The sequence below is a fragment of the Agelaius tricolor genome, unplaced genomic scaffold, assembly GCF_023055355.1.
Source record: "Agelaius tricolor isolate 1412-34295 unplaced genomic scaffold, bAgeTri1.0.p SCAF_17, whole genome shotgun sequence".
NCBI lineage: Eukaryota > Metazoa > Chordata > Aves > Passeriformes > Icteridae > Agelaius > Agelaius tricolor.
Window position 1 is genome coordinate 978614 of NW_027269277.1, and position 23615 is coordinate 1002228.

The following is a 23615-nucleotide window of genomic DNA, read 5'->3' on the forward strand; positions in this document are numbered from 1 at the left end:
AAAATGCTTTTAAATGTCATTGTGTTTTTATTTCTTCCCATTCTTTTTCCTACCACCCTGTCCCAGAGTCTGCTCTCTCCTTGTCCTCTCCACCCTGTTCCCCATACACAGCCCAGCCCCAGCTGCAGCACTGGTGGATGGAGCTGTGTGGGGTCAGCCTGGGGGGGTTGGGGATTGTGGTCTCCAGGAAACATTTGTTTCCCAGGTCTCTCAGTGACACATGTGCCAGCACTGACTTTTTATACAAATCTATTTATTTCAACTTAATATTCTACTGCCAAAGCAGTTCCCGGAAAGGGTTCCCCGTGGGTGGTGGGAGAGGGAGTGAGTGCCAGGGGAGATGGCAAAGCCCTTTAGGGTGGACTGCACGCTGGCTGGCTGCTGTGGGCTCTGCTGAGTGTGGGGCCATTGGCTTTCTGAGTGGGAGGCATTGGGTCCAGGTCGTGCACAGGGTGAGCTGTGGGGAGGCTGAAGCTGCTGTGCTAGAGGCTGTTGCACTGCTGGCTGGCCTGCCCTGCCTGCTCTGCCTGCCCTGCCAGGCTCCTCTGGCTCCCCCTGCCCTGGATTTGAGCAGGGGCCCTCCAGTGTCTCCCAGCAGGGTCCTGTTGGGCTGAACCATGCCTCAGCTGGAAACAGCTCCTGGCCCTGGGCAGGGGCACACTGCTGGCACACAGTCCCTGCTCACCTCTGTTCTGTGTGCCAGAGCAGCCAGGGAGGGCTCCCCTTCCCCGGAGCTCCCTGCTCCTGCTCTACAGTGGCCGCTGGGGAAGCAGAAAGGGCGGTGTCCGTGCCCGGAGGGCAGCGCGGGGTCACTCGCAGGGGTCCCCGCTCTGTGCCCGCCGTGCTGCCTCACGCTCGCTCAGCAGGTAGGTGTCGATGAACACGAAGAGCTCGTCGGGGCTCACCGGGGCGATGTAGCGCTCGCGGTCCGAGCCCGCCTTGTCCAGCAGCACGGCGTTGAAGTGCGAGCGTGTGAGGTGCAGGTAGCGCCTGCAGGTGCAAGGGGGTCGCTGCTCAGGGCTTGCACTGGGGGCTGAGCCTGCCCGCCCTCTGCAGCCACGCTCAGGTCCTCCTGCAGTGCGGGCTCCACCTCCTGCTGGGGGCTGTGAGCTCTGGGAAGCTCTGGTGCCACTGCATTCAGACTTGCAGGGGTTCCCCCACTGCACGAGCCCCTCTGGTGCAGCAGAAAGGGGCTGTTCGTGAACCCAGCTGCCACCTCACGCTTTGCCATTGCTGGTGGCACTCCCGTTCCCCGTCCCCTGGAATAGCCACCTGGCTGTGCAGGACGGCCCCGCCTGCCCTACCTGAGCTCCTCGATGATGCCCAGGGACAGCCGGTGCTCCCGGATGCGTCCCACCTCGTGCGGGGGCTGCCCCAGCAGCTCCACGGTGGTGACGTGCCGCAGGTCCAGCCCGCAGGCAGCTTGCTGCGGAGGGGGACAGTGAGGGGTGCTGGCCGTGCAGGTGGGGCAGGGGGCGGCAGGCAGCTCTGCTCACCTGCAGCATGGAGATCTGCATCTTGTAGAAGCGGTTCGAGGGGTCGGGGGCCGAGATGACCAAGAGGCGGCGCTTCTCGTGGAACTGGTCCAGCAGGCTGGCGGCCGAGCTCACGTCCGTGTTGATCTGCATGGCTGGGGCACGACACCAGTGTGTGGGGAGGCGCCATCGTGCCCCCCGTCACCCCTCGGACCCACAGGGCAGCACCCCCCGAAGCTCTGGGCGAGTCCCGCCCTGCCCGCAGCACTTACGAGCACAGAGGGGCTGGGAGCCCGTCCAGTGCTGGCTGGACTGGCACACCCGCAGGGAGGTGCCCTGCCGCTCGAAGCCCCCGTCGCACAGGTACTCGCAGGTGGCGCCGTAGTTGTTGCCGTCGGAGGTGCAGGAGATGTACCCGTTCTGCGGGGGCTTCAGGACAGGGCAGCGCCTCACTGCAGAGGGAGAAGGTGCCTGAGGGCTGGGTGCCGGGTGCCCAGCAGCGAGGGCTGAGCAGGCTGCAGCTGGGGCGGCAGCGGGGGCCCGCAGCCGCGCTCTCACCGTGGACGCGGATGCTGAACTTGCAGCTGGCGCGGTTGTAAGCCTGGTCGTGGGCGGTGTAGCGGATCACATGCTCTCCTTCGGGGAGCTCCGAGCCGGGCTCCGGGCCCCGCAGCATCACCCTGACCCACAGACGGGTTTGTGCATCGGCACCCCGGGCAGCGGCCCCGGCACGGCCCCCAGCCCCCGCTGGCAGTGCCGCAGCGCCTCTGCCCTCACCTCTTGATGACACCGTCAGCAGAGTCCCTGACGCGGGGAGGGTCCCAGTACACGGTGGCAGTCAGCTTGCCCGGCTCTGCTATGCGCTCCCGGGAGTCTGGGCAGCGGATCTTGGGAGGCTCCAGATCTGCCAGAGGGAGAGAGGGATTCATGGAACCTGTGGGTGCCTTGGCTGAGCCGTGAGAGCGGTGTTGAACCACCCCGGGCACCTCGGAGCCACCCGGAGCTGCTGTAAAGCCAGTGCTGAGTGCCCCAGTCCCGGGCTGGTGCCAGTGTTTCAGGGCTAATGGCACTGCGGGGACAGGGACAGGGGTCCCAAGGGAGGGAGGTGCAGGAAATGCCAGGGTTGGCTGTGGGGTGACACCTGCAGACACCCCAGGCACGGGTGGTGAGCCCCTGCGTGCCCCAGCAGCGCAGGGGGAGAATTTACTTACACAGGGGGAGAATTTACTTACACAGGGGGAGAATTCACCTACACAGGGCCAGAATTCACCTACACAGGGCGAGAATTCACCTACACAGGGGGAGGATTTACCTACACAGACTGGCTCGCTGCCGCTCCAGCGCCCATCCTCCATGCAGATGCGGCTCCGGTCGCCCTCCAGCTGGTAGCCGGGCTGGCAGGTGTAGTCGCAGCGGGAATCCATCTGCACGCCTGCTGAGCACACGTAGGAGCCCCGCAGCACCGCGGGCAGCACGTGGCACCGGATTTCTGGGGTGGAGAGAGCAGAGAGGGGAGGGCAGCGGCTGCCGGCCGTGCGGGCGGGCAGAGCCCCCAGGGCTGGGTGCTGAGGGGGGCTGGCAGGGCAGGGCCGGGGGCACTCACGTCGGCAGTACGCCATCCCCGACCAGTGGCGGCTGGGCAGGCAGTGCACGGCGCTGGGACCCACCAGGCGGTAGCCGCGGGCGCAGCTCAGCTCGCAGCGCGTCCCCAGGCTGCTGCGGTAGGAGCTGCCCCGCGGCGAGTGGCAGGCGGCCTCTCCGCGGTGGATGGTGAGCGTGGCGCACCACTGGGGCACTGCGGGAGAGCAGGGGGCTGACGGAGGAATCTGCCGCGCCTCGGTTTCCCCACGAGGACACAGAGGATGGGTTGGGTGCTGTTACCTCGGCGGTAATCCAGGGCGGGCTCAGGCGGGGGTTCTTCTGCGTACACCTCGTTGGTGTGGCTCTCCAGGTAGTAGCCAGAGCCTGGCAGGAAGGAAGAGACGAGCAGGCTGCAGGGCAGCTCATGGCTGCGAAACCGAGGAGCAATCCCAGCCCTGGGCAGAGCCTGTCCTTGGGGCTGCTGTCAAGGGTTAAAGCGGGCAGAGAGGAGCCCAGCCCCGGTGGCACGGAGGGCCTGGCACCAGCCGCAGACTAAACAGCGGCAGCGGCAGCCGCGGTTGTGGCAGGAAACGGGCGCTGGCGCGGACTGGGCTGGCACCGACCCCCAGCTTCTGCTGCCGGGAAGCCCTTCCACCCCCTCCCATGGCACCGCACTGCCACGGGGCATCCCCAGGGAGGGAAGGGAGCTGCTCTGTCCTGCCCTTGCCTGCCCTTTCCTGCCCGTCCCTCACCCAGGAAGGGATGGCGAGCACGCTGCCCGGCCGGGGGCTGCTGGGGGTGCCCGTGCTCCAGGGAAGGATGGAGCTGCTGGAGGGGCTCGGCCGGAGATGCTGGCTCCTCTCCAGCCGTGCTGCCCCGCGGACGGGGTGAGAACGGCCCTGTGCCATCCTTGCGGGCCGCCCTGCGCCCTTCACGGGCACTGTGCTCGCCGTGGGGAGGGGGCCGTGCAGGGGGAGAGGCTGCGGCCCCTGGGCGCCTCGGCCGGCCGCGGCATTCCCCAGCACTGAGCTCACGTTTCCGCCGCGTTTCCGCCGGCCCCCGCCGGCGCTGCCCCCTCCTCGCCGCCCGCCCAGCGCACCGCGCTGCCCTGGGCACGGGGGATGCCCGGCCCGGGCACCCCCAACGGCGGCAGCCGCGCCCGCACCGTGTCCCCCTGTCCCTGGCCCGGGTTCCGGGAAGGGGGTGTCCGCCGGGAACAGGAGCCCTCCCGTCACGGGGAGGAAACTCCATTACGGATCTTCCCAAAGTGAACTTCATTCACTGTGGAGCGGCTCGCCCCCGCGCCCCACGAGCCCCCCCGTTCCGCAGCGCGTTTATCCAGCTGCCCTCTCACGCTGCCACGGGCCCTCGGGGAGCAGAGGGGAGGGACGGCACCGTGGGGATGGATCCGTGACCTGGGAGACGAAGCTGTTTCCCGGGGGGCTGCCAAGACTCCGGCCGGGGCTCTGGGGACAGAGTGCAGGGTGTCCCCGCAGGCAGATGTGCCATTTAATGGTGATGTTCCTTCCACTGCCAGTGCTGCCTTTTCCATCTCACCTGGAGCCAGCTCAGCCCCGCTGCACGGGGCAGGAGCATCCCCAGGCGTGCTGGCAGCATGGCCAGGGGAGGGGATGGGAGGGAAAATCACCCCAAACAAAGCCCGTGACCCAGCCATGGGGCAGGGAGGGGAAATCCCCCCAAACAAAGCCTGTGACCCAGCCGTGGGGCAGTCAGGAGTGTGGGCTCGGTCCAGCACACATCTGCGGCCCCGCGGGAGCAGGCAGTCAGCGGGAAGCTGCGGGCGGGGGTGTGAGGAAGGCAGGCTGGCTTTCTGCTCCTCCCTGGGTGCCTGCCAGCACCCCCTCCGTTCCTCCCTGTACCCACAGCTCACCCGCACAGCCACCCCATTCCTCAGGCACCGATGCTCTCCCGGCATCGCCGTTCCCGGGCTCCCTCCATCCCTTCCCACCAGGAGCCCTCAGCAGGGGCAGAAGGCGCACGCTGCCACCCCCAGGAGCCCGCGGTGCCCGCACAGCCCGCGCTCACCTTCGTGCCACGTGGATGACACCAGCCTGGCGAGGAGCAGCAGCAGCACGGGGGCTGCCATGCCGGGCTGGGCAGCCCTCCCGCCGTGCTGGGGCCGGGAGCAGCCGCGGGCCCTGGCGAGGATGGAGAGGAGCTGGAGGCAGGGGACGGCCCCCTCTGCCGCCTGATGTCCGTCGCTCCTGCCTGCCCGCTCCGCTTCTGCTGAGCAAACTTACTTTCCCCCTTGGCTGCCCATCCCAAACATTCAAAAGCCGTGAGTCAGGCCCAAAATGATGAGATTGTAAAAAATAATAAATCCCAGGACGGCCCGTTTTTCGACGCGCGTCCTGCTTCTCCGGGGCTTTAAAAAGTTGTAAGAGGCTTTCTTCTGCGAGCAGAAGAGCCAGGAGCCTGTTTGGACACAGGAGAGAGCCAAGCCCAGCCCGTGCCAGCCCTGACGGGCTCCGGGAACGCGGGGCCTGCAGGGGCGAGCACCAAACCGCAGGAGCCAGGTCCCCCTTCCCACCTCCTGCCAGAGGGAGGGAGGGAGGGAGGAGAGACCCCGCTGCAGACGGAAGGCTCCGAGCCCGCTGCCGAGAAAAGCGCTTCCAGCTGGGGTCTGTTCCCTGCCGCAGCCCGGCCCCCCGAGGCACGGGGACCGCAGCGCTTTGTCAGGGGCCAGGAGCCGGGGCCGGGGCCGCTGGGGTCGGGCAGGCGGGGCAGGAGCCGGGGCAGGAGCCGGGGCAGGAGCCGGGGCAGGAGCCGGGGCAGGAGCCGGGGCCGCTGGGGTCGGAGCCGGGGCAGGAGCCGGGGCCTCTGGGGTCGGGGCAGGCGGGGCAGGAGCCGGGGCAGGAGCCGGGGCAGGAGCCGGGGCCGGGGCCGGGGCCGCTGGGGTCGGGCAGGCGGGGCAGGAGCCGGGGCAGGAGCCGGGGCCGCTGGGGTCGGGGCAGGAGCCGGGGCCGGGGCCGCTGGGGTCGGGCAGGCGGGGCAGGAGCCGGGGCAGGAGCCGCTGGGGTCGGGCAGGCGGGGCAGGAGCCGGGGCAGGAGCCGGGGCAGGAGCCGGGGCAGGAGCCGGGGCAGGAGCCGGGGCCGGGGCCGCTGGGGTCGGGCAGGCGGGGCAGGAGCCGGGGCAGGAGCCGGGCCCGGGCCTCTGCTGGGCAGGGAGAAGGGATGGGCTGGCACGGCCAGGTAGGAGCGCTCCGTGGGGTGTGCCGGGGGGGACGCGCTGCTGGCTCAATGGGCTAATTAATTATGTGTCGGCCAGGCTGGGAGAGCGCTAATTAATGACTGTCGCAGGCAGGAGAGGGCAGCCGGGAGGGGCTGCGGCTGCCGGGGTGGGGACCCCGCAGCCCCCCGCAGCCCGCCCCAGGCCGGGGACACCCCCGGGACACCCCCGGGACACCCCGGCAGGGCTCAGCCGGCGCTGTTGGCGTGCTGGCAGTGCCATGTGCCGGGCGCGGGGTGGCTGTCCCGCTGGACACCTGGACACGGGGTGGGGCACGGCAGGGCTGCAGCAGGAGAGCAGGGGCTGGCGCTGGCTGGAACCGCGCAGGAGGTGGCACGGGACAGGCAGGGGGTGGCACCGGGGAGGCAGGGAACGATGGCATGGGTCGGGCAAGGGGTGGCACCGGGTGGCACGGGGCAAGCGGGAGGTGGCAGCGGGTGGTGCCAAGCAGGTAGGAGGTGGCATGAGGCAAGCAGGGGGTGACACCAGCAGGCGGTGGCACGGGGGAGGCAGTGGGTGGCACTGGAGAGAGGGTGACGCGGGCTAAGCAGGGAGTGGCACTGGACAGGAGGTAGCAGGGATAGGTACGGGGTGGCACGGGCTAGACAGCAGATGATACCGGACAGGTCGTGACAGGGGACAGGCAGGAGGTGACACCAGACAAGGGGGTGTCACAGGACAGGGGATGGCTCCGGACAGGGGGTGACAACGGATAGGGAGTGTCACGGGACAGAGGGTGGCCCGGGACAGGCGGTGTCACAAGACAGGCGTGTCACAGGACAGGGGGTGACAGCAGACAGGGGGTGACAGTGGATAGGGGATGTTACAGGACAGGGGGTGACAGGGGACAGGGGTTGATAGGGGACAGGGGGGTCACAGGACAGGGGGTGACAGGACAGGGGGTGTCACAGGACAGGGGGTGACAGGGGACAGGGGGTGACAGGGGACAGGGGGTGTCACAGGACAGGGGGTGTCGCAGGACAAGAGGTGGCCCCTGGCAGGGCTGGCTGGGGCGCCCTCTGCTGGAGGAGTGGCGCAGAGCACGGTGCCGGCCGGCTCGCTCGGCCGTTTCCGTGAGCGCTCGGGCTCCTTCGGCGGGGGGCGGGCCCGGCCCGCGCGGGGGCGTGTCCGGGGCGTGTCCGGGGCGTGTCCGGGGCGTGTCCGGGGCGTGTCCGGGGCGTGTCGCGAGGCCCCGCCCCGCCCCGCCCGTCCCGCAGCCGCCCCGTGTCGGCCATGGCGTCCCCGTCGCGGCGGCTGCAGACCAAGCCGGTGATCACCTGCCTCAAGAGCGTCCTGCTCACCTACACCTTCGTCTTCTGGGTGAGCGCCCGCCCTTTCCCCCGCCGCACGCTGCGGCTGCGCCGCCCTGTCGCGACAGTCGCGAGCCACCGCGGCTTTCCCCTCTTCCCACCAGGTGTCGGGCATTGTGCTGCTGGCCGTGGGCATCTGGGGTAGGGTGAGCCTGGCCGTCTACTTCTCCCTGCTGGACGAGAAAGCCACCAATGTCCCGTTCGTGCTGGTGGGCGCTGGCACCGTCGTTGTCCTCCTGGGCACCTTCGGCTGCTTCGCCACCTGCCGCGGCAGCACCTGGATGCTCAAGCTGGTGGGTGGCCTGGGACAGGGCGGGATGGAGCCCCCTCCTCTCCTGATCCATCCCGAAACACCCCATCCTATTCCTGTCTGGTCCCATCCCTGCCCTACCCCGTCCCATCCTGTCCTACCCCATCCTCTCCTCCTCCACTCCCCCTCCCGTCCCATCCCATCCTGTCCTGTCCCATCCTCTCCTCCTCCACTCTCCCCATCCTGTCCCATCCCATCCCGTCCCGTCCCGTCGCGTCCCGTCCCATCCTGTCCCATCCTCACCTCCTCCACTCTCCCCTCCTGTCCCATCCCCTCCCGTCCTGCCCCATCCCCTCCATCCCCTCCCGTCCCATCCTTTCTGCCCGCAGTATGCCATGCTCCTGTCCCTCATCTTCCTCATCGTCCTGGTGGCCGCCATCGTGGGGTTCGTCTTCAGGCACGAGGTGAGTCTGGGTGGCCACTGCCATCTCCCAGTGCTGCAGAGTGAGTTTGATGATGCTTTTACCCCAGTGCAGTCGCAGATGTCACCGAGGGACAGAGGGGCTGCCTGGGAGCGGTGCTTAGTTTGGCAAAGATAGGGTTAAACCAGCGCAAAGAGCAGCTTGGTCCCTGTAAGGACCCAGAAGGAGCAGCCTGGGTGCAGGGTCAGTCCAGCACAGCACGTTGTCCCTCCATCAGAACAGGCAGAGTAGCCCTGGACTGTAATTTCTGGCTTTGGTCTATCTTCTGCAATAATTTCAGTAATTAAAGCTCCTGGGAGGGTTTCTGTGCCTGCTTGGGAGGGAGCTGGCACGGTGCAGCTCCTTGTTATTACAGACAGCATCCCTGCTGCCACAGTGCATCCAGCCTGCCCTCTAATACAGCCTCTAATTGCCTGTGCTGGGAAATGGCTGCTGGCCATGGCCAGAGTCACTGCTGCCATCCCCAGCGGTGACTAACGCAGGACAGGAGGGACAGCAGGGCAGGAGGGACAGCAGGGCCCTGACACCTCTGTCCTACAGATAAAGACCAGCTTTGAGAGCAACCTGGACCTGGCCTTGAAGAACTACAACGCGACTGCAGATCCACACAGCGAGGCTGTGGACACCATCCAGAGAACGGTGAGAGCCCCAGGTGGGGATGGCTGAGAGCCCCAGGTGGGGATGGCTGAGAGCCCAGGCTGGCAGCAGGTGGGGATGGGTGAGAGCCATCCCATTCCCAGGTGGGAATGCTGCCCTGGCCCAGGGTGTCCCCTCTGGCCTCTGTGGCACCAGCATTCCCTCACAGGCTTTGGAATTTGGCAGATGCTGGGTGAGATGGGGGAGCCATGGCAGTGGTGGGGGAGCAGGGGTCAGTTCCCTGGTGTGACCAGGCTCCCCACATGTGCTTCCCACTCCAGCTGCACTGCTGTGGAGTGCAGAACTATTCTGACTGGGAGAGGACTGAGTACTTCAGCCAGAAGGGTATCCCCAGCAGCTGCTGCAAGAACCCGAACGACTGCTCGGAGGAAGATCTCAAAGATCCAAACAAGGCCCAGCTGAAAGTGTTTGTGAATGTAAGTTAAGCTCAGAAAAGCCTGCCTGCTGGCCCTAGAGGTGGGAAGGCCAGGGATGGGTGTGTGCAGGGGGGTTAGTTTGTTCCTGGCAGGCTGGGAAGGAGAACTGCCCTGTTGATGCTGATGTTCAGTGGCCCAGGGGCTCCCCTGGAGTGGGTAAGGGTATAGAATCCTCCCTTCTGTCTGAGCTTGCCTCACTCCTTGCTTCAAGATCAGGGCCCAGCCAGACCCAAGCATGGGCTTTGGGGATTTGTGTTTTGAAGAACAGGTGAGTAAGGAAGCAGCTTCCCAGTAAAGTTTGTTTCAGCAGTGCTGACATCTCCCTTGGGTGCAAAGTCCTGACCCGGTGCTGAGGGCCTGTGACCTCATCCACAGGGATGGTTGGGTGATGCAAAGGTTCCTCTGATGAGTCACCTGGCTCAGGCTGGGAGCAGCCCAAGGGCAGTGCTGCCCTTGGTAAGGCATCTGGGCTGGGACACTGGAAATGGCTTTGCTGGGGCCTGGCAGGAGGGGTCAGCCAGGACCCCCCTGCTGCCTGCAGGGGGGTCTTCCCCTGGAGCTTTGGGGAGGAGCTGCTCTGTGCTCCTGGGGGTGCAAAGCACTGGATCCACGTGCTTGCTTGGCTTCCTCTGCAGGGTTGTTTTTTCCTGGTAACATCAACAATGGAGTCCAAGATGAGCGTTGTGGCCGGAATCTCCTTTGGCATCGCTTGTTTCCAGGTAAATCTTGTCTGGCTCGGGAGGAGGGCAGGGTGAAGCCAGCACATCTCCAGAGGGATTTAATTTCAGTGCAAAGTCTGGTGTGTACAAAAGGCACAGTTGGTTTCAGTCAGGGAGGAGCAGCTACTCTGTGGATTCCCCTTGGATTCATTCTGACTGCTGTGCAGGCCCCAGTCTCTCACACCCAGGCCTGAAGCCCCAGCTCTGTTTCCTTGAGCCCAGGTTTGTTTGGGAAGATCTTCTCTCTGTTTTTTGCTTGGAGCCTGTTCTTTCAAACGGAGATGGACGAACTCTGCGCCTGCTGTTGGCAGGGATCAGATCTGTGCCCTCCCTTTTCCTACCCACCCACACTGTTATCAGGAGGGTGCTTGGCATCGCTCCTCTCTGGTGGGGTTGTCGTGAGTGCTGGTGTGGCACCGCTTGTGCTGGTGGCTGACCACCCTCCCCTGCCCTATGTCCTCTGCTGCAATGTCTCCTTCACTTTATCGTGCAGGGCACTTCCAGCAGCAGCATTAGTGTGCTGGCCAGCCCCAGCTCCAGAGCTGTGTCCCGGCAGGAAGCGGGAGGCCCCTGCCCCCGGCCGGGGCTTTCCCGAGGTGCCGAGGGCTTTCCGACGCTGCAGGATGTGCAGCTGGCCCTCCTCCAGCTGCACTGGGCCAGCGTGCTGGGCTCTGGGGCTGAGCAGGCAGCCCTGCCTTTGGAGGGGCTCACATTCTGCCTCCCCTTGACCCAGCACCCAGTGGCTGTGGTGTGAGCAGCAAGGTGCTGCTGGCTGAGGCTGCAGGCTGGGGAGCAGGAACCTGTGAGATACTCAGCTGTCTGAGCTTGTCACTGTGTGTTTTCTGTACAGATGGACTGAACTGGGGAGTGGTACTGAGTGCTTTGGGAGAGCCCGAGAGCCGGAGCTGCTCCGCTGTGCCTGCTGCTCCCTGGCTGGGCTGGGCTGGCTCTGGGCTCACTGAGATGTGCCCCATATACCAGTGGTGACCTGCACACACACTCCCAGCTGCAGCATTATCTCAGCTGATGGCAGGCTTGGGCATTGCCACCAGTTCCTGGCTTTTATCGCCCCCTTGACAAGCTTGGCTGGGTCACACCTCAGCCAGGGAGCCATTGTGCTGATGTACCTCTAACCTGGCTCGTGGAGGTCAGAGTCATGCAGGATCTGGCCCTGGAGTCTGCACGGGTGCTGGGAGGCTGTGTTGTGATAACAGAGCACGTGTGATAGCAGTACCTTCCTGATGTGAGAGCAGCAGCCTTGCTTCCCCAGCGTCCTTGCAGCAGGGAGAGGTGCTGCCATTCTCCAGTGGCTGTGTAATTGGCTGTGACACTCCTGGTACCTGTGTAATCTCTGCAATTACCATAAAACAGTCAATGCTTCACGTAGCAACTTGTAATGGGATGGGACTTTGAGCATCTCTTGTGAGGAGCTTGTTTAGTTGGTGCTGCCAGGATCCTGTGCTTCAGCCGCTTTCGGTGATTCTGAAGCAGGGTGCAGCAGCCCTTGCTGTGGTTTGTAAATCCCACTGTCCATCCTTGCATTTCATAAAACCCTGAATCAGTTTGTCAGGTTTTCTCCTGAAAACACCTCTCCCTGGTGTTGGCTGCCTCTGACATGCAGGGTTTGTTTTTTCTCTTTTTCAGTTGATTGGCATCATCCTGTCCTGCTGCCTGTCCCGGTACATCACCAACAATCAGTATGAGATGGTGTAGCTGGCCCCCAGCACTCTGTGCCTGTGCTTGGGTATGTCTGTAAGTCTAGGGGGCTGCCTCTGCCCCCCTGGCTGCTGCTGGTTACCCATGGGGTGGGGGTACCACATCTGGGGGGTTTAGGGTTAGAGGGCGCCTGCAAGACCAGGTCTGCTGTGTCGTTTTACCCTGTGCCATTTCAGCCTGTGCATAAATCCATATAAATCCATCCTGCCTGCTAACACTCTCTGTGTGCATTGCAGGGAATGCCTGGGGAGGATGCCTCCACCTCCAGTTTTCCTCTGGATGCCACGTTGTGAAATCTTGCTTTGAACTGACTGATCTTCTCAACTAGCTCATAGAAAGGAGTGCAGCAGCTGTCCTGCTGCACTCAGGGACTTGTCCTGACACTACTCTGCTGTGCCACTGCCTGGGAGAATAACTGGTGTGACTGTGGTGGCTGCAGCCCCCAGCTGCTGCCCCGAGTGCCACACTGTGCTGAGCTGCCTGTGCCGGTTCAGCACAGCTCCCACGTGTCCCAGTGCTCATCTTCAGTGCCTCCACTGGGAAAGGGCTGCTTCCCCTTGCCTTGGGCAGCCCCTGGACATCCCCTCACTCTGCAGACACAGTTGTTCTTGAGACAGGGCTGTTAAACACAGTCCTGCCTGCCTGAAGCCTTGGCTCAGCAAGGTTGTTGCCAAGCTGCCTCCTCCCTCCCTGGGTTTTATATACTTTTTTATAGTTGTACTTCTTTAAGGACGGGCTGTAGTGGTTCTTTTAAGCTGTAGTGAGGTTTGGTGATGTAGCTCCTGGTGCCTTTACCTTGGTAGGTGTCCTTGCACCGATTCAGCTGTGACTTGATTGTCAGTATTATATGCTGCTTCAACTCATTTTATGTATTGAGTAGAATTCTTTTTGTCCTGAGACACAATAAATATTAAGATATTTTACTCTATGAAACCTCCTTGACTTTTCTTTTCATGTCCTGGAAATTCCTCTGCTTGAAGAGCAGCAAGTGCCCCCTGGGCTGATCTGCTCACTCTGGGCCAGCCAGGAACCTCTGGCCACTGCAGTTTGCATTCCTCCAATGTGCACTGGTGCACTTCTGCCTGCAAATAACTTCTGTAATTGAATTTTCTTCATAACAGTGGTTGTGTAACAGTGCTGGAGGAGAGGGCCTGGAGCACCCCAGCCCAGGAGCAGGGTGAGTAACTTCAGCCCAGTGTGAGCCATCCTTGGCCTGCTGGCAGCTGGCTTGGAGCAAAGGGCAGGGAAGTGCCAGGCCCCAGCTGCTCCCCAGGGCAAGAAATGTGCATTCAAGCTTTTAAATTAATTTGTTACTGCTCATTTTTGGGCTGTTTTGTCAGCAAGCCTCTGCCTTTGTGAGCCTGGTGCTGCAGTGAAGCACTCCTCTGCCAAGCTTGGGGGGTTTTTGGGTCTCGGGCACTGAACTCAAACGAGCTGTGTCTGCCTGTCCTGTTGCTAGGGAGGAGGCAGGTGTAACCAGAGCAGGGAAGCCCCCACCAGCAGTGGTGGCCCTTTGTCAGTGTCACCCCTCTGGCCAAAGCTGCCTGGGTGCTGGGTGAGCTGCCCCAACAATGCCCTGGTGTGGGCCAGCCTGGCTGCTGAGGGAGGGAAACGCCCCAAACCCTCGTGTTCATTTATCCCAGGTGAGTAAATCAGGCTGTTGTCAGCTCCTCCTGGCTCGGGATGGTGAGGCAGAATGTGTCAGAGCTGGGCTGGAGACTGGTTAAGGGCAGTGAATGCATGGATGGAGACAGGGCAGGGACACACGAGAGACAGGAATGGGTTTGGATAAACCCATTGTCATCTTCAACCCTGCACAGAGGGAAGGACCCTGCCCTGCTCTGTGCCCTGCAGGCAGATTCCTCCTGGGGCACCCAGTGATGCCAGGTGAACGGGGATGGTTCTGGCAGGGGCTGGCACAGGGAGCCCAGAGGTTTCCAAGGAGCTGCAGGAAAACCAGCAAGGGTTGTGGAGGCTGGTGCAAGCCCACTCATCCCCACAGGCAGCAGAAGTACTGCAGCCATCAGGGGGTGTGGATCTTACCTGGTTAAATAGCACTGCCATAGACAACTCACTTGAATTTGGAGAGGTGTTCTGGATGTCCTGGCAAAGGCATGGGCTGCACCCTGGTCACCTGCCTGGACACTGAGCAGGGACAGAAGCCTTGCTGGCAGCAGCTGTGGCTGGGTGTGTGCTCGGTTCCTCAGGGAGCTCCTTGTGCCAGCTCCCTGTGCCTGTGCTGCCACAGCTGCAGCGGGGACTGGTGGCACCCCTGAGCTGTCAGCAGCTGAACTGAGCACATGGGAGCACGCTGGAACGGGAGGTCAGGCCATGCTGAGCAGCCCCCAGCAGCAGCTGCAGGGCGCTCCGCAGGCTGCAGCGCCCGCACTGAGCTGTGGATGCTCCTGGAGGCAGCCGCGCACTCAGATCCCTTCGCAGACCCCTTGAGCATCAGACTGAGACTGAACGACTTTCCATTGTCTTTGCAATCGCTCATACAGGACCTTTATTGTTTGCCTCTTGCTGCTCAGCCTGGCTCCCGCAGCCCCGCGGGGCAGCGCAGGGTGCGGGGTCACAACCCGGGCGGTGCCGCGGCCGGCGGGGATCACCGGGCACCGGCCGGGCAGGGCTGGGATCACCGGGCACCGGCCGGGCAGGGTGCGGGATCACCGGGCACTGCCCAGGCAGGGCTGGGAGCTCACCGGGCACCGGCCGGGCGGGATGCGGGATCACCGGCCGGGCCGTGCCCCGCGGTGCTGCCGGTGTGCCAGCGGGCTCCTGGAGGCTGGCAGCGGGCACGGCCCCGCTACACCCTGCCCAGCATCCGCGCGATCCACCAGTTGCAGGGCATGATGACGCGGCAGATGACCCTGCCGCCCTGGTAGCAGTACGGGTAGGGGTAGTAGCCCAGCAGCGGCTCGCACACCCGCCGGCAGTAGCGGTGGGCACGGCGGCACTGGGCACAGCAGTAGCCCCGCTCATCCCACAGAGGGTGGAACTCCAGCCCGTTCTCCGACTGCCGGCAAGAGGCGCAGTCAGAGGGGGCTGCGTGGCTGAGGCACCCGGGCAACCTTTCCAATCACCTGGGCACCCCAGGGGAGGAGCAGGGCTCCCCGGGGACGTGGGGACACCCCCAGGGCATGCACAGGGCATCATCATCCCAAGGAGCACAGCCGGGGGGGCACTCCTGACCACGGCCAGGACGGTGGGCAGGGCAGCCCAGGGTGGGGGTCCCTCACTCAGGCAGGGCAGCCCAGGGTGGGTTTCTCTCACTCAGGCAGGGCAGCCCAGGGTGGGTTTCTCTCAATCAGGCAGGGCAGCCCAGGGTGGGGGTCCCTCACTCAGGCAGGCAGCCCAGGGTGGGTTTCTCTCACTCAGGCAGGGCAGCCCAGGGTGGGGGTCCCTCACTCAGGCAGGCAGCCCAGGGTGGGTTTCTCTCACTCACGTAGTCATTGACAGGCAGCTCCTCCTCGGTGAGCTGCCGTGCCCGACGCTTGGGCCCTGCCTGTGTGTCCTCCTCCAGCTCGTGTTCATTCCCCCCATCCAGCCAGCTCTGGCTGTCCATCTGCAGCTCAGGCTCTTCTTCTTCTGCCCCTTCAAGGTTGGCCAGCTCAGGAGCTACAGGGAGAGTCCAAATGTCACTGCCAATAACCACGGAACAGGGCACAAATGCAGCAGCAAGAATTAATGTCTCTACCAGAGTTTGGTGCCAGGGTACGTGTGCCAGGGTACACGAAAAGCCCACTGCAAGCCAGTGCTCCATTGCCTCCTGCTCTCACCCAGCCTGGGGCAGGGCTGAGGGAGACAATGGCCCATTCCATCCCCATGCCCATGGGTGGGTGCTGTTGGCATCTCCTGCATGGGGCTGTGGGTGTGCAGAAGCACATCCTCCTGCTGGGCTCTGCTGCTGGGGGTGGATTTGTAGAGCCCCATCAGAGCAACATGGTTTGGGGCAGATTATGCTCAGTTTCAGCTCTCTTAGCTTAGGAAAGAACCACAGCAGCGATAGTTTCCTTTGCTAGGGAAGGTGCCAGACAAGCCTTGGGACACTGCTGTCCTGGCAAAGGCTTTGGATGCACCTTGGTGGCCCAGCTGGACCCACTGAGCCAGGACACTGCTGCAGGTGGTCCAAAAGCAGGGACAAGGAAGCAGAAAGGGGACAGCAGTCAGGGACACCAGCCTCCCTCTGCACCAGGGAGCTCTGGTGCCCACCTGCCCTCCAGAGCACAGGTGAGCTGGCCAGTACCTGTGAGCAATGCCATGTGCCTCTGTGGCTGCAGAGCAGAGGGAGTTTGCTCAGCAGGGATTTTTAAACTGCCTCATTCGGCTGGAAGTGGGTTAGAGAGAGCAGGTAATTACAGCAGCACATCTCAGAGGCCACAACCTCTGCGAGGGCTGTGCAGTGAGCAGCTGGAGGTGGCAACCCCGCCGTGTGATTTAGATGCAGATGTCTGCTCACACTCTGATGTTCATGTGGTGTCGAGGATTTAGGCGTCCCAGTTTCCAGCAGCGCTGCTTTCTTTGCAGGTACAAGGGATTATTTTTTTTTTTTCTCCCTTGTTATGAGGAGGGTGGCCACTCTGCAAAGTGCAGGGCGGCGGGGAGCTGGCAGAAACAAGTGCTTTGTAGAGAGAATCCTCAGCCCCTGCTATTACATTGGCCAGGATCTCCTGTGGTCATGGGCAACACGGTGTTCATGCCTGAGATGTACACGAGGCTGTCAAAGTGGGCTCCCAGCATGGCACAGGGGGGACAAGGCAGGGGCCACAGGCAGGGCTGTTCCCAGTGAGAGGAGGGCTCATGAGCCCCTTGGGGAGGAGATGGCTCCTTGTACCTGCTATTGGCGTGGGGTGGATCCAGAAGATGGTCACGTTTTTGCAGATGTCAAAAATTTTGGAGCTCCTCAGGAATTCCTTGTTCTGAATGGGCTTTTCCCCAGGCACCCAGACCACAGACTGCTCAAAGTAGGTGGTGGTGATTTCTTGTCCCTGGAAGAAGAGGAAGACATTACCCTGGCGTGGTGAGACACCCTGCTCCCAGCACTGGCTGCTTCTCCTCCCCTTGGCTTAGAGGCACCTCTGCCCTCCCAGAGAGCAGCTGGGCTCCACCTGCCTTGGCTCGTGGTGTTCATGGGATGCACACACAATACCCTGACAGCCCTTACCATCCTGCTCTCCTCTCTCTTAGTTCATCACCCAAGACCCTTTTCCTGCCCAGTCCCCACTATCTGGAAGAGCCTTCTGGAGCCCCCCAAGTCATTTAAAACCCAAGTTTAAACCACCTCTGCTCTACTTCGCTCCTAGGATTTAATTCCTCTCTCCTTCTGCTGCTGATTTTTTGATCGAACACTTTAATTTACTCCTCACAGAAATTCTTTGCACGGCTGTGTTCAGTAATTTATACCACATGTCTCTGCCGTTGCATTAGTCTGTGGTGTGTTTTGGCAGGCACTTAGGGAGGGAGATATATAAAGATTATGGGATGGGTCTGCGCTGAGCTCTCTGCCAAGGCAACATTGTCTGTGTTGGTGGTGGTAGCCCATAGAGCAAGCTGGCAAAAAGTGTTTTTCTCTCCAGAAGGCATCCAGAGCTGTATATCTCTTTTATAGAGTTTTTCCTTACGGCTTTGGGAAGTCACAGGAAGGAGCCAACACAACCCGACCCAGACTGGGTCATTTTTGGAGTCTCTGGTGGAAGCTGCAGGGTCGGGGAGGTGCTGCCTGCAGGACCTGGCAGCGTGCAGGCTCCAAGAAGACATGACTGGAGCTTAAATCTACATTTATCTCACTGGCTTTTACATCTCAGCTCTCTACCCGGGGCAATGTTCTGCTGAAGCCTGGGAAGTTATATCCCTTTTACGACGGTAGCTGGAAAGATCTATTAGCTTCTTAGGGCATAATCAAAGAATCGGTGTCTGGGAATTTGGGTCATGATTCAGGGAAATGTTTCTGCCCACGCTTCATTTCAAACACGTGTCCTGCTGGCGTTTTATCTGCAGCAGCTTCCCTGGGGGGGATTCAATCTGCCAACACCCCTCCTCTTGCAAATGGGGAGGCAGGAGGGCTGTGCCCTGTGCCACCACCAGGACCTGGGGATGGGGACAGGGACAAAGGACCACTGCTGTCACTGCAGGTCACACTGTCAGGGACGGGGTCAGTCATGGAGGCCATGCTCTTTTCCATGCAGCATGCAAGGCTCCTTGCAGCAGGATGCAGGGCAGTTAAACAGGTGCAGGAAGCAATCAGGCACACCAGTGGGATGAAGGTCCATGTGGGACAAGGAAGTGGCCCCAGCCTGGTGTTTCCTATCTCTCAGGTCTGCATGCCAAGGGTGTTCTCAATTTGCATTTCTTAAACGTGGCTGCTCTTTTAAATCCCTTATTTCTGCCTCATTCTGTTTGAAAACACGAGGCTCAAATCTTGGAGAAAACAATTGATTGACTTTTTGGTGCCTGCTAATCCTGAGCTGCCTTACGACCTTTTGACTACAACAGGATTATTGTTCTTGATCTCTGGTATTGTGCTGAGAGGCTTTTGTCTGTTGCTTTCTAATCCCGTCTCTTTTCACTTGTTTTCATAAGCAATCCTCTGAAATAAGATCAGTTTATGAAGCGATCACAACTCATTATTTCTTTATTGCACATCTCTGGGAAGGCTGGAGCAGATGGGAAGGCAGCAGGAATGGCAGCCCCTATGTCAGGGAGATCAGTGGGTTTCACAGGGCAGAGGGGGGCCCTGCTCTATTCACCTACCTCAAGCTCAGGGATCTTGGCCTCTGTCGTCTCAGGCAGGACTTTGGTCTGACTTTTGATGAAACATTTTTGAAGTCCCACAAAGAAGATGCCAGTTATTCCCTACAGGATCAAAGCAAACACCCAAAAAGCAGTCAGGGCAGAGAGTAGGATGAATAACCCATTGGAGGCAGGGTACAGCTGGACGAGGAAGGTTCAGTCATATTTTTCCTGTTGCTATTTTTGTGCCAGTTCCGTTCAGCAGCGGTGCTAACACGTACTAACAGGTTCTCATAAGGGATATTGCATTTTATGGTTTGGGAGAACTGGGCTTTTTACAAATATTTTAAGGCAGGTAGTCATAAAATTTTACTCTGCTCCTCTTCTCCTGATAACTATCACGAGCTCTCATTATAATAAATAAAAATATGCAGAATAGCATCTGACCGTTATGGTTATATGAACATTCAGCCCCCAGTTCCTGCTAGGTTATTAGCTCAAACTTTTGCCATATGTCACTGCACAGGGTATTTCCCTACAAATTTTAATTAGGTTTCATAGAGAGCTTTCTTCAGTGTCATGAGGTTTTAATGCTCTCCAGACAGACAAATGCACTGGGCTCAGATAGACTGATGATCATTGCCTTCCTTTGCAAGGGTAAATCCAATAGCTATCTCTGGCTTCCAAGATGTATTTCATTGGAACTCAACCACACCACTATTAAATACAGGTGGAAGCTCATGTAGATAGCACATCTCCTTTCCTTTGAGAGCATCCCCAGCGTGTCTGGGTCTTGCTCTCCCTGATGCAGGAATAAATAGTCCTGGGACTTGCTCTGGGGGCTTCACAGTGTCCTGCAGGGCCCATCAGTCCTTCTGCAGGACTGCAGGGTCTCAGGGACAAGCTGCCACACTCACGTTTTTGAAGTCATGGATCTCCAGGATCTCCTCACTGCCATTCCCGCTGCTGAAGGTCTCTGTCCTGGCCAGGGGGTCAATCTCCATCACAATCTTCTTCTTCTCACCATTGCTGAAGAACGTGTGCTCCATGTCATAAACCTGGGAGGCCACAGTCACACAGGGGTCAGCTCACACCCTCTGGTTTCAGAGGCTGTCCAGTGGGTGGACAGGCTGTGCTGGGTGTGTGACCAGCACTGCTGGGGACCTTGCCATGGCTCTGGCTGCTCCCTCAAGCCCAGCTGTGAGCCAGAGCAATCACCAGGACAGCCCGAGGGGAGGCAGGAGCCTGGGCTGGGTGAAAGGGCAGCTGCAGCCGGGGTGAGGGGTAATGTTTGTCAAGCCTGGGACGTGTGTCAAACCTGGGAGAAGATGCTCCTCACACACCTGCAGCAGGAGCTTTGCCCCAGCTCAGCCTTTGCTGGTGCTTTCTGTGGCCTGAGCCTGGTTACAGCCCAGGCTGGACTGAATTCCTGAATCCACAGGTACTTTACTCTCCTTCTGCCTGGTCTGCTTGTTGCCCACTGCATCCCTGGCTGCTCTGCTCCATCACGGTGTCCCCGGCTCACCTGCTGCACCGTGTCCCCCCCAGCTTACTCGCTCCATCTCTGCACCCTCTGTTTCTCCCCAAAGGCAGAGGGAAGAGCCTCTCTCTGCCTGGAGGAGATCAAGGATTGCCTGCGGATCAAAGACCTCCTGGAGGGCTGCTGCAGAGCTCCGGGGCGTTAGCAGCCGCTTCCCGGCGGGCCCATCCCCGGGGCGCGGCGCCGGCAGCGGCAGCAGCAGCAGCAGCATCAGTGCTCTCCCTCTCCCGCTCGCACTCGGCAGCCCTCGGTCCCTGCGGATGCCTGACCCTTCCTGGGTGAGTAGTGGCAGATGCTCTTTGAAGCACAAAAACGATCCTGCTGGCTCTGGGGAGCCTCCTTTCCCAGATCGAACGGGGCCGCGTGGAAGTAAAAGCGATTCTGCAAATCCCCTCAAGCCAGTGGGGCAGGGAGCAGAGATGGAGGCACAGCGATGGGAGAGCCCTGTTCAGCCCATGGCATGGCCATGAGCCAGGGCAGGAGATGGAGCAGAGATGGAAGCACAGCGATGGGAGAGCCCTGTTCAGCCCATGGCATGGCCATGGAGCAGAGATGGAGGCGCAGCGATGGGAGAGCCCTGTTCAGCCCACGGCATGGCCATGGAGCAGAGATGGAAGCACAGCAATGGGAGAGCCCTGCTCAGCCCACGGCATGGCCATGGAGCAGAGATGGAGGCACAGCGATGGGAGAGCCCTGTTTATCCCATGGCATGGCCATGAGCCAGGGCAGGAGCATGTTGGCCCCACTGGTGAGGGGCAGGAGCTCTGCCCTTAGTGCCAGCCCAAACCCCCATTCACAGTCCCCTGGTTGCTGCACATCCCTCCCCTTGGGGGTTCAGAGCCTCTCAGCAGTGCTCCCAGCATTGGTATCCCCTGTTTGGCACCCAACTGGGTGCAGAACTGCCTGTGCAGATGGGAACTGATAGGAACATTCACCCCTGCTCAAAGGTTAGAGGAGTGATGTGTGCCTTGGCAGCCATGGACATCTCCTGATGGTCTGCAGGAAGACTTTGTGAAGATATACAGCTCTCCATGGATTTCATGATATGGTAAAACAGTCTGAAGCCTAAAATGGGTGGAAGGCTGCTGGTTTTGACTGACAAAATGCACACAGTGCCATAAATCATTTCAAGGAGGGCAGGATCCCAGGTGGCACCTTACCTTCAAGTGCCTCTCCATTTACAGAGAATGACTTTGGCCAGCACAGCAGCCAGCCAACCCACTTGGGCTTTGCCAGCTCTGTGCTGCTCAGAGAGCTATGAGATGTTTTATAGGGCTAAAAATGACACTTGCTGGGGAATGGTTGAAATATGTCCCTCTGCAAGGCTGTGATGAGCCCCTCGTTAGCTGAATCATCAGCTGTGCTGGCTGGCGAGGAGGCTGCTGTGCAGAGGGCAGAGCCGTGTCCAAGGCCACCCCTCAGAGGAACAACTCTTCTTTCAAGTTTTTTTTTCCACTCTCCAGTTACACGAAGGAAGCTTGAAGGGTTTCATGTTCTTTAAAGAGTTTAATTCCCCTTGGCTGATATTTTTGAGCGTTACTAACTTCCAGCCCCCTCCAGCCTGTTTGTCCTGAGGATTCCTGGGCCAGCTGGAGAAGCCACAGGGATGGGGCAGTGCTGGGCTCTGGGAGTGTCTGGGTTCATCTCTGCTGCAGGAGCAGCTCTGCTTTCTCCTGGCCTCACACCCTGCTTGCCTGCCCATCAGGTGTTGGGGAGTGCTGCATGGACTCCATCCTCCACCAGTGAGGACACCAAGGGCTCTGGTTGTCCCTCCTGAAGCTGTGCATTGTCTCTGCACTGTCTTCTTGGAGAAAACTGCCCCTCCAGGGGTTAACAGCCTCTTCCTCTCATGGCTGGCATGACCCCTGTTTTTCTAGGAACAGTAGAGACTTTATAATCGTCTTGGCAGGATTCTGGAGGAACATATGGCTTTTATTGTTTTTCCTTTTATTTCAGGGGGTATTTATTTCTATTTGCTGATAAGAAGATAAAGTTTCCAGTGAGCAAGGTGCTTCCTCTGCCCGGCAGGAGGGCGGCCTGGCCGGCTGGAGCGGCTCCAGGACAGTGCAGGGAGCAGACTGGAGATGCCAGCGTGGGAAAGAGGCTGCCTTGGCTGTGCACAGGAATTTGGAGATGCTCTTGAGAGCCAGCAAACCCCACTGGTGATGGGGTGCAAAGCGGGGCCTCCTGGATGAGCATGGAAATTCGAAGGAAGGGAGGACGAGGGGCAGCAGGCAGGCTGTGGGTTTCAAGGTTAAACGATGCCCTGGGGGTGTGAGATAAAAGGGTTTTGGCAGCAGTGTCAGGACGCTGGGCAGCAGCGGGCAGAGACGGCTGGGGAGGCACAGTCCCGCTGCCGCCCCGACACGGCACTCACAGCAGTGCTGGGCTGCAGCTGGGAATAAAGGAGCCCAATCCTGTTAGCACAGGCTCCTGCAGAAGCTAATCCGTCTCACCGTCCCTCACATTGCAGACACATTAAAGTAAGAAATATAATCCATGACAATCAATCACCGCTGCGTCCTGGCTTTCTCTCCTCTTTATGCGGTGGCATAATGACTTTTCCACCGGTTTCTGGCAAGATAATTGAAATGAAATGGAAAATATTTTCTTACTTGTCATAAAATTTGCTGCTGGTGAAATAAGAGAAACTTTAACTCTTCATGGTGTAGCTCCCATCCCCTGTAATTGTCAACTGGGGAAAGAGCGCAGTGACGGGGGAGAAAACCAGCCTGCATAAAGCAAAAGCTAGTTATGAATAATACAAAGATTTTTAAAAGTCCCAGGAGTACCTGTGGTCTGAGAAAATGCATCTTGTGAAGTTGCCTGGGTTTTGGGGAGTTGTTAAAAGTTTCAGCGAGTCAAGGGGAGAGGGACAGCTCTGTCTGGGGAAGCAGCGCTCTGAAATGCCGGATCAAAGAGTTTTTACTTACTTTTCTGGGTGCCGGGTTCCAGAGGTATCTGACACCAAAAAATATCAGGATAAGGGAAAGGAGCAGCAGGCTGAAGAGCAGTCCGCAGAGCTGGTACCTGGGGCAGCCCTTCTCCCGCGGCTTGGCTGCTTCTGCCTGGTGAAGGAGAAAGCGGCAATGGCCGGGCTGTGCCGAGGGTCCCAGCAGGAGGGGACAGCACAGCTCGGACCCTGCTGGCCCCGCGGGGATCGGGGGGCAGGCCAGCCGTGAACTCACGTCCAGAAAGCGGCAGCGCTCCGGGCTGCGCCCCGCCGTCCCTCCCATGGTCTGTGCGCTCCGTGTGCGAGCAGCCAGCCCGCTCCGAGGTGGAGTCACCGAGCTCGGGCTGCACACGCGGGGGGAAGGCAGGGCCACGGCCACCCCCTCGCAGGGACAGCCGGCTGTCCCCAGCGCTGCTGGCCCCACGGTGTGATGGCTGTCACACGGCCAGGGCCACGCTTCTCTCTGATCGGTGCTTCTGCTCCAGCTCGGGCCCTTGTGCCAATGGCTGGACATGCCCACACTGCAGGTGCCCCATG

General features: G+C 60.6%; 3 protein-coding genes across 4 annotated transcripts; 1 reads left to right on the forward strand and 2 right to left on the reverse strand.

The window, feature by feature from the left end:
* Nucleotides 1-318: 318 nt before the first annotated feature.
* Nucleotides 319-5404, reverse strand: SRPX2 (sushi repeat containing protein X-linked 2). Its single transcript, XM_071442951.1, has 10 exons — nt 5103-5404; nt 3357-3440; nt 3079-3270; nt 2788-2964; nt 2253-2379; nt 2034-2155; nt 1748-1927; nt 1497-1630; nt 1305-1426; nt 319-990 (listed from the first exon to the last, which is right to left on the reverse strand). The coding sequence occupies exons 1-10, from the start codon at nt 5161-5163 to the stop codon at nt 810-812; spliced, it is 1380 nt and encodes a 459-aa protein (XP_071299052.1). The 5' UTR covers nt 5164-5404; the 3' UTR covers nt 319-809.
* A 2088-nt stretch (nt 5405-7492) lies between these two features.
* On the forward strand, nt 7493-12779 carry TSPAN6 (tetraspanin 6). Of its 2 annotated transcripts, XM_071442158.1 has the most exons (8): nt 7493-7626; nt 7721-7909; nt 8256-8330; nt 8889-8987; nt 9266-9421; nt 10057-10140; nt 11785-11884; nt 12093-12779. In XM_071442158.1, the coding sequence occupies exons 1-7, from the start codon at nt 7540-7542 to the stop codon at nt 11851-11853; spliced, it is 759 nt and encodes a 252-aa protein (XP_071298259.1). In that variant the 5' UTR covers nt 7493-7539; the 3' UTR covers nt 11854-11884; nt 12093-12779. The 2 variants fall into 2 exon arrangements, with proteins under 2 accessions (XP_071298259.1, XP_071298260.1); XM_071442159.1 differs by lacking the exon at nt 8256-8330.
* A 1883-nt stretch (nt 12780-14662) lies between these two features.
* Nucleotides 14663-23361, reverse strand: TNMD (tenomodulin). Its single transcript, XM_071442952.1, has 7 exons — nt 23314-23361; nt 23059-23193; nt 19503-19643; nt 18607-18708; nt 16691-16844; nt 15302-15474; nt 14663-14872 (listed from the first exon to the last, which is right to left on the reverse strand). Exons 1-7 carry the CDS (start codon nt 23359-23361, stop codon nt 14663-14665), a joined length of 963 nt encoding a protein of 320 aa, XP_071299053.1.
* Nucleotides 23362-23615: the final 254 nt, after the last annotated feature.